The sequence below is a fragment of the Orycteropus afer genome, unplaced genomic scaffold (assembly GCF_000298275.1).
Source record: "Orycteropus afer afer isolate SDZICR_OR568_19922 unplaced genomic scaffold, OryAfe1.0 scaffold00048, whole genome shotgun sequence".
Taxonomy (NCBI): domain Eukaryota; kingdom Metazoa; phylum Chordata; class Mammalia; order Tubulidentata; family Orycteropodidae; genus Orycteropus; species Orycteropus afer.
In genome coordinates this window covers 11,188,370-11,197,722 of record NW_006921635.1, presented here as the reverse complement: position 1 = coordinate 11,197,722, position 9,353 = coordinate 11,188,370, and the positions used below count along the sequence as shown (strand labels likewise).

Sequence of the window (9,353 nt, the reverse complement as noted above, 5' to 3'; positions counted from 1 at the left end):
GCTAATCGAGCAATTGAAATGGGGTAAGTCCAAAATGAGGTGGGCTGTAAATCCAAAGTACATATCAAATCTCAAAGACTACCAAAAAAAAAGAAAGAAAGAATGTAAAATACATCATAAGTAATCTTATATCGATTATGTACATGTTTAAATAACGTTGTGACTGTATTGGTATGTATAGGAGAATAGTGCCTAAGGCATTTGACTGCTAACCAGATGGCTGGCGGTTCAAACCCACCAGCCACTCCTTGAAAGGAAGACTGTAATGATACTGCATTGGAAACCCAAGGAGGGGTTGTTATGAGTCGGATCCGACTCCACGGCAGTGAATTGTTTTTATATATGTATTATAAAACCCAGGAGCTCTGGTGGTGTAGTAGGAGCTCTGCTGGCATAGTGCCTAAGGCACTTGACTGCTAACCAGAAGTCTGGCGGTTCAAACCTACCAGCCACTCCTTGGAAGGAAGGGTGGGCAATCTACTTCCATAATGATACTGCCTCGGAAACCCAAGGAGGGGTCACAATGAGTCAGGTCCGACTCAATGGCACATAACAACATTATAAAACCCATTGCCATCGAGTCGCGTCTGACTCAGCGACCCAGTAGTATGGAGTAGAACTGTGCCATAGAGTTTCCAAGGCTGTGATCTTCATGGGAGCAGACTGCCTCATCTTTCTCCTATGGACCAGCTGGTGGGATGGAACCACCAACCTTCTGGTTAGCGGCCTAGCACTTTAACCACTGTGCTATCAGGGCTCCTATAAATTAGTAATGTTGAAGATTTTTAAAAATATATTAACATTGATTATGTATTTTGATAATTTATTAATTTATTATATTTTAGACAATATAGTTAATACTATATTGCTAATATATGTGCTATATTACACATATTCAGTGTATCTTTATTGTGTCAATAAATATATATTTTATTTAAATATATTATTAAAATATATTAATAATAGTATTCATCATTAATAAAGTAGTGTTAACGTATTAGTGTATAATGTAATTATGTGAACATTATAACATGTGTGTTATATTTTACATACATTCAATAATATTTATTAGGTTCCAAACCAAAACCCATGGCTGTCAAGTCAATTTCAACTCAGCAGTGCTATAGGATAGAGAAGAACTGCCCCTTAGGGTTTCCAAGGCTTTGAAAATCTTCATGGAAACACACTGCCACATCTTTCTCCCACAAACCGGCTGCTGGGTTCAAACCACTGGCCTTCCAGTTAGCAGCCAAGTGCTTTAACCACTGCACCACCATGGCTCTATTTATTAGAATAATAGGTATATATTTAATTTTAATGTTAACTATATGTCAAAATATTAATACTTTAGTAACTTATCATTAATAAATTAACATTAAATATGTTATTAAATTATTAAGTATTTTTACGTTTTGTTAAAATGTGACTACTAGAAATATTTAAATTACTCATGGGGCTGATAATACATTTCTCTTGGACAGTGTTGCTCTGATTGAATGCATATTACACATTAATTCTAATACATCCTCCTCATCAAATTCAGTTGATATTCCTCTCATGAGCCCCAAAGCAAATATTTACAGAATAGGCTCCTGTAGTGGCCCTGCCATGTGCACAAGGGGACCAAAGATATAACAATTAGGCAGATGCAGCCCTTGCCCAGTGGCAAGACAGACCCAGAACACATAAAGGACAGTGCTATAGGAAGGTTTGCGCTCTGCCCCATGGGCCACAAGGAGTGACCTTATTTATGCAGTGACATCAGGGAGCACTTTATATAGGAAGGCCATGTGGCCCCAGAGCCTCCAGATAATGGGGCTGCCACTGGGTTTGCTGTGGGATCTTTGCCCCCCCCCCCCACATACAGTCATGGTATCTAGAGGGTCTGCCTGGCCAGGCGTGACCCGGTGGGTCTGGTTGCAGATCTGCATACAGCAAGGCTGGAAGCCCCCAAGAGGCCGCTTCGACGTCCTGCCCCTCTTGCTCCAGGCCAATGGCAATGACCCTGAGATCTTCCAGATTCCTCCAGAGCTGGTGCTGGAGGTGCCCATCAGGCATCCCAGGTAAGATGGGCTGAGAGGGGGTCAGGGTGGACTCGCCTGTCCTCGTGCCCCTACATCTCTCCCCAACCCAGATAGAGGCTGAAAGGAATCTTGGTTCCTCGTTCCAGGGCCTGGGCTGCATGGGCTTCCAAGAGATTCAATAAGTCCTCCTAGATCAGCATGGGAACCGCATCTTTCTGACTCATGATCCCGCCTCACCCCCTTCTTAAGCAATCAACAAGTCCGTGCCCTTTTCCAGCCAACGGTTGGGAGGACAGAGACATCCCTGTCTCTTCGTGGGTGCCAGTTGCAAATAGAACTGTTTAAAACCCTTCATGACGAAGTATGGACCCAGGTCAGGAGGAATTTGGAGCCAGGAAAGCACTTTGAGGGGCTGGAACCAGCAGCGCCAGTAGCGTGAGCGCTCTGAGAGCTAAGGAGGTCCGTAGTGGGGTGTACTGGCTTTGAGCACAACATTTAAGGGAGTGTCAAGTAATTCAGGAATGGAGATAAATAATATTTTAATGAATTTTTTAAAAAAATCAAAACTGATATAAACAAATCCATGATGACCAAAACCATCATGGGAAGAAGGATACAGTGGCTGTGTTGCTCTCTGCAGATTGGAGTGGTTCAAGGACCTGGGGCTGAAGTGGTACGGTGTCCCTGCTGTGTCTAACATGCTTCTGGAGATTGGTGGCCTGGAGTTCAGTGCCTGCCCCTTCAGCGGCTGGTACATGGGCACAGAGATTGGCGTCCGTGACTACTGTGACAGTTCACGCTACAACATTCTGGAGGTGCGGTCCCTGGTCGCCACGAGGGGGCAGCACAGGACAAAGGGCAGGGGTGTTCCCAGGAGGTCCTTCCCCACAGCCAAGCCCTAGAGCTTGGAAACTGGAAGGGTTGGGAGGGAATAGGGCGCGGGGGCCCTTTCAGTGACTTTTTTTTTTTTTTGGAAGAAGATCATCATGTCTTTCTTTTGTGATGCCTCTGGGGAAGTTTGAACCCCCAACCTTTTAGGTAGCAGCCACATGCAGTAACTGTTTCTACCACCCAAAGACGCCACAGGAGAAAACCTAAAAAAAAATTCAAACCAGTAGCCATCCAACTCATGGTGACATTGTGTATCAGAGAGTAGAACCTTGCTTCATAGGATTGTCATTGGCTGTGATCTTTCAACCAACCAAACACCAAACTCATTGCCATCAAATTGATTCCTACTCATAGCGACACAAATGGTTTTCAAGGTGGTAAATCTTTATGGAAGTAGATGACCCAGTCATCTTTTCACACAGTGGCTGGTGGGTTTGAACTGCCAATCTTCTGGTTAGCAGTCAAATGCCTTAGGCACTGCCTCACCTTCTGGCAATCCCAGAGAAATTCATTTCAGTAACAGTGATTACCAATATGGGCAGTTCTTTGGTTACAAACATCTGATTTACATGCAACCCAAGGTTATGGACCAACCCTTGGAAATCTATTATATTAAAAATTTGAGGTACATGCAATGGTTAGTAATAAGAAAGGGGTTCTGATTTGCAATGCACATCAAAACGTGACTATTATTATTACAGTATTATCATGTTAAAGATGTTTTAGTATATCTGGAAGTGTTTCTTTAAGACTAAGACAGACACTTGACTAAGTGGTATCAGATATGAACCGTACCTAACTGTTCCGACTTACATCCGATTTCAACTTATGGACAGACTTAGGAATGGAAGTCGTTCATCATCCAGGGACTGCCTGTAGTAAACACTCACGTGGTTGGAATGGACTCCATGGCAAATGATTATTATGTAATGGGTCTGTGAGTACTAGGTGCTGTGGGAAGTACTTTGGGTATGTTACCTTCTCAATTAATCCTCCCCACAACCGAAAGGTAGGTACTGTGAGAAGCCCCCTGTTACAGATGAGTAAACTGGAGCCTTTAGGAGAAATGAAGTGAGAAACTCAAGGTGACACAGCTAGGCACTGGCAGAGCTGGAATGCAAACCCGGTCAGGTTTAGTAGTCTATAACCAGTTAGCTACACTGACGCTCAATATTAAACCTTGTTACAAGGGGTTGAGAATGCCCATGGACTTGGGGCTTTCTGAGTCTCTTTTCTGAAATGTTTTTATTGTTCTTGTCAGAGGGCAGGGTTAGCAGTAGTTCTCCACCGTAAGCATTTCTCCTTGGAGGGTCTGATTCCTGCCCTCCCTCCCCCTCTCTCTGACTCATCCTCATCTGCTGGGAGCTCTGGGGCGGAGTGCTTCCTGAAGATGAACTGTGGGGAAGGCATCAGGATTGCTGTGTTTTTGTCAGCAAATGTTCCTAACAACAGTCTGCTGCCATTGGCCTTGTTTCAAAGGAAGTCATGAAAAACACAGAGATGTTAATTGATGGCCCAACATTACACAGCAAGTAAGGTGCAGAATTCGAACTTAGAACCAGGCATTAGGTTTATGCTGTGAAACCAGTGGCCCTCAGCCTTGCTGCACGTTGGCATTTCCTCACAGCTTTATGTGATGCCAGGTCCCCCTCCCCGTGATTCTGATCTGGTCCAGAGTGGGGTCTGGGCTTCAGGATTTTCTAAGCTCCCCAGGTGATTTTCGTGGGCAGCCCTGATTAAACGCAGGGCAGGAAAGGAAAAGATTCTTCAGACAACCCCCACAGATGTAGTTCAGGTTGCATTTGGAGAATTTTTAGGTCTTAGAGGTGTTTTTGTTTTTTCTGCAATGAATTGTTATTCTTCTAGCAAACATCCTGCTGTATAAGTGACAATAGCAGTGTGCTTACCTACACACATTTTCTTTGCTTATAAAATAACACACATTTTATATTTATTTATGTAAAGCGGTGTGTTGTTTGCCTTCTATAGATATGTCACAGCTAAAAACCCTCAAGTCAAACCTATCATCCCAACCTCAAAGAGTGAATTCCAGAGTCTGTATTACTCCTGATCTCTGCTCCCATCCTGTGACCTAGGTGACCATTTGGGTAGCAGAATAGTCACCAAGTGACTTAGGTGAACTGCTCCCACGCCAGCCTCCCAAGTTCCAACATCCATTAGGTACAAATGTTGACAGCTGAGACTGGGAAGCAATTTACCAAAACCTGAAAAAAAATGTCACATTCTAGCCTGTAATGAGACCTGGGTTCCCACGAGTGCCTGGAATTGACAGAGGAAGTGAAAAGCAGAGCTATAATTAATGAATTCGCTATGGGGTCTTCCCAGCTCCTGACATCTGCTCCTGCTTCAGCACTAGCTGGGACATACATGTCATGAGTTGTGTTTTTCAAGTCGTTTTGCTAAAGGTGTTGACTGGTTGAGTAGCAGCTCCCCACGTCTTGGAATTAAGCATCTCCCTGGCCTCCAACTCTGATGCTGACTGGCTCTGTGGATGCTGGGCAAGTCTCCACACCTCCTTGAGCCTCTATTTCCTTGTCTGTCACCTGGAGTCAGGAGGTGGCCCCACGGGTGATCTACATTCTAAATCCTAGACATTTCTGGGGTGGGATGAGATGGGGCGGGCAGCTTTGCCCGTGGGAATCAGATGTGTCGTCCCTGGACTCAGGGCTCTGCTTGGCACCTCCAAACACTCCCATCACATCGGGAATAAAATCCTGACTCCTTGGCCCAGTCTTCAAGGTCCTGCCCTCCAAGGTGATCTGGCCCTTCCTCCCTTTCCACCAAGCTCACCCTCATTCACTACCCCGTAAACCCAAAGTCCCGGATCAACCCCATCAGGGAGCCTTGGCACTTGGTGTTCTCTCTGCCTCAAGCATTCCCTCCCCAGGCCCAGGAACATCTTCTTTCTTCTCTTCGCAGTGATGGCGGTATACCCTTGAGTCAACTCCAACTCATAGTGACCCTGAAGGACAGAGTAGAACTGCCCCATAGGGCTTCCTAGGCTGTAATCTTTACAGGAGTAGATGGCCAGGTCTTTTCTCCCTCGGAGTGGCTGATGGGTTTGAACTGCTGACCTTTCAGTTTGTAGCCAAGTACTTTAACCCCTGTACCACCAGGGCTCTTCTCATCATTCGGGTCCCACCTTATGTATTGTCTCCTCGATGGGCCTTCCCTGACCCCCCTGGCTGGATAGCCCTGCCCCCATCTCCCTCTTCATCCCATCTCCTTGTCTTTTTTTCTTCATGGGAATTAGCACTTGTCACAAAATAAACTATCCCTCTGCCATTACAATGTGAGCTCAGTAATTAAAGGAACCAGCTAAGCTCTGGTAGCATAGTGCCTAAGGCACTTGACTGCTAACCAGAAGGCTGGCGATTCAAACCCACCAGCCACTCCTCAGAAGGAAGGTTGGGCAATCTACTTCCGTAGTGATACCGCCTCGGAAACCCAAGGAGGGGTTGCTATGAGTCGGGGCAGACTTGATGGCACATAACAACAACAACAACAAGTCTCTCTAGGTTCCTACTGTTGGTGAAAGCAAAGAGTTCTGACTCATAGTCACCCTTTGTGTACCAGAGTGGAACCGTACTCCACACGGCTGTCAATGACTGATTTTTTGGAAGTGAGTCACCAGTCCTTTCTTCCGTGGTACCTCTGAGATGGACCCCAATCTCCACCTTTTGGTAGGAGCCCAGCTCATTAACTCTTTGCACCACGAGGGACTCCTCCTGGTGCTGGTAGGATATGAGTAATTAAGTCTTGTGAGTGAACAACTCAATCAGTAAATGAGTTGATTAATTAATTAGTCAATTAATTCATGACACTAGCCCTGGCCCTCTTTAGTCCAGAGGTTCTCCAGCCTATGAGTCTGTGTTTCCTTCCCTTCCAGGAAGTAGCTAAGAAGATGAACTTGGACATGAGAAAGACGTCTTCCCTGTGGAAGGACCAGGCACTGGTGGAGATCAACATTGCCGTTCTTTACAGCTTCCAGGTAACGTCAGGACATGCATCTCGGTGAACAAGCCTCAAATGGAGACTAAAACTTTTCAGAGCCTCAATTGCAGAGGGCAAAGTGACCCAGTTCCCAGAAAACACCTTCATGGCACTCTACCCCCCAGGGCTATTTCCTTGGTGCATGCCTTCCTCTCATTGTGGATCTTGGGTGGGGATCGTGTGAAGAGATGAATAGATGGGGGAGAGTGTTCATGACCTCCTGATTACAATTGATTAGAGTTGAGCTGGCAAGCACCCTCTGTGCCTGGGACTCAGACCATCCCATCTCAGGGACAGATCATTATCGTCATTACCAGAAACATAAAAAGTCAGTGGCCAACGAGCCAACTCCAACTCAAAGTGACCCCCACACGTCACAGTACAACAGTGCTCTGTAGGGTTTTCTACTGATTTTTCAGAAGGTGCCTCTGGGTGGGCTTGAACCACCAGACTTTTGGTTAGCAGCCAAGTGCTTTAAATAGAGTGACCTCTGTTGCATAGGTCTGCTGGTTTCCCCAGGAGAAACTCGGTCTTTGCCTCTTGTCCTGGCGTGATTATTAATAGGGACTCCATCATTGTCTCTGAATGCATGTGGCTCTGTGCTAAAGAGAATTGCAGTAGGAGAGCTGTAAAAATGTATCATTCAAATCAAGACATCTTTTTTTAAAATAAATGCTGTCCTCATCTTTCATGGTTGATGTTCTGAGAAGTGAGTCTCCCTGGTATAGTTGTTCAGCTCATAGCCCTGTTATTGTTTGGCTAAGAGTTAAGCCACAGGAGTGAGTTCGGTTCCAAGTCTGAAGGGTAACTCAGGCCCATAGTCTCAGGGTTTTTGCCAGTCTCCATCCAACCAGTAAACCTGGTCTTTTTTGTGTTTTTTTAATTTTGTTCTATATTTTTTTCCCCCACTCTATTCAGGACCTCCAATTTTGATCCCTTTCCAAGTGGTTGACAGTGGTAGCTGGGCACCATCTAGTTCTTTTGGTCTCAGGGTCATATAGACTGAGGTTTCCATGGTCCATTAGTCCTTTGGACTAACTGTTTGCATGCATCTCCAATTTTCTCCACTTTTCCTTGCACCGGAAGAAGAGGGACCATTAGTTGCCTTTTAGATGGCCACATGCCAGCTTGTAAGGCCCCAGTCACAGCTCACCAAAGTAAGATGTAAAACAATATTTTTGTGAACTACGTTGTGTCAATTGAGCTTGATGTGCCCTATGACCAAGACACTTTTAAGAGCATAAGGAACAGAGAAGTGATTTTGAAATATAATTATGATAGGGAGATTTTGCAGGAAAGGGGCAAAGTTTTATGGACAGAGAGGGAAAGCACTACTTGGGTAAGGTGCGGCTCTTCCCCTGCAGAGCCCAGAGCTAAGTGACCAGCCAGCCATGCATTCCACCCACTTGTCTCATTTATAACAAACTCACTGCATTAAACATTTTTATTTTAAGTGGAGTTTGTGTCATCACCATGAGTGGAAAGCTAGTCCAGTGGCCATAAGTAGAAATAATTATGAAATTATATAAACAAAAACCCAAGAGCAAAGTAAAGGTTAAATTCTAGCCAGACACAACCTGAGATTCTGAACTCTAGACTGGCTTTCTCCTTGTTAAAATAATGATAATAATAAAGGTGTCACTCCCTCATTGCCGTCAAGTCGAAACAACCCCTCGTTGGGTTTCCGAGGCAGTATATCTACGGAAATAGATTGCCCAGTCTTCCTTCTGAGGACCAAACGGGAGCTCTGGTGGTGTAGTGCCTAAGGCATTTGACTGTTAACCAGAAGGCTGGTGGTTCAAACCCATCAGCCACTCCTTGGAAGAAAGACTGGGCAATCTACTTCCATAGTGATACCACCTCGGAAACCCAAGGAGGGGTCGCTGTGATTCAGATTCTGCTCGATGACAGTGAGTTTGGTTTTAAATTTTTCCTTCCGAGGAGTGGCTGGTGGGTTTGAACCACCAGCCTTCTGGTTAGCAGTCAAATGCCTTAGGCACTCTGCCACCAGAGATCCTAATAATAAAGGTAGAGATGAAAATGTTTTGTTACCTATGTATTTACCACAATGAAGAAATTCGGTTAACTTTAAAAAAAAAAAAGAGAGAGAGAGAGAGGAAGGTTAGCTAGAGAGGTGTTAAACACACATTAGCACCAAGCAGTGGTATTCTCCTGGACACAGTCAAGATTGGGAGAGGATTTAAAGAGAACCATTCTCTGATTTTCTACCACCTAACATCGTCTTAAGACCACCCTTGCCTATAAGTTTATGTGCATGATCAGAATTCCCAGGTGTATAGTTGTTGTTGTTGTTATGTGCCGTCGAGTCGGCCCCGACTCATAGCGACCCCTCCTTGGGTTTCCGAAGCAGTATCACTACGGAAGTAGGATTGCCCAACCTTCCTTCCGAGGAGTGGCTGGTGG

At 45.1% G+C, this 9,353-nt stretch overlaps 1 protein-coding gene across 1 annotated transcript in view; it reads left to right on the top strand.

Moving 5' to 3' along the window:
* NOS1 (nitric oxide synthase 1) overlaps nt 1-9,353 on the top strand; it is a 107,393-nt gene that overhangs the window by 58,427 nt on the left and 39,613 nt on the right. The window contains exons 9-11 of the mRNA XM_007938283.1: nt 1,924-2,063; nt 2,665-2,839; nt 6,826-6,927. Coding sequence (XP_007936474.1) covers nt 1,924-2,063; nt 2,665-2,839; nt 6,826-6,927 — 417 coding nt within the window. The remainder of the gene's footprint in view (nt 1-1,923; nt 2,064-2,664; nt 2,840-6,825; nt 6,928-9,353) is intronic.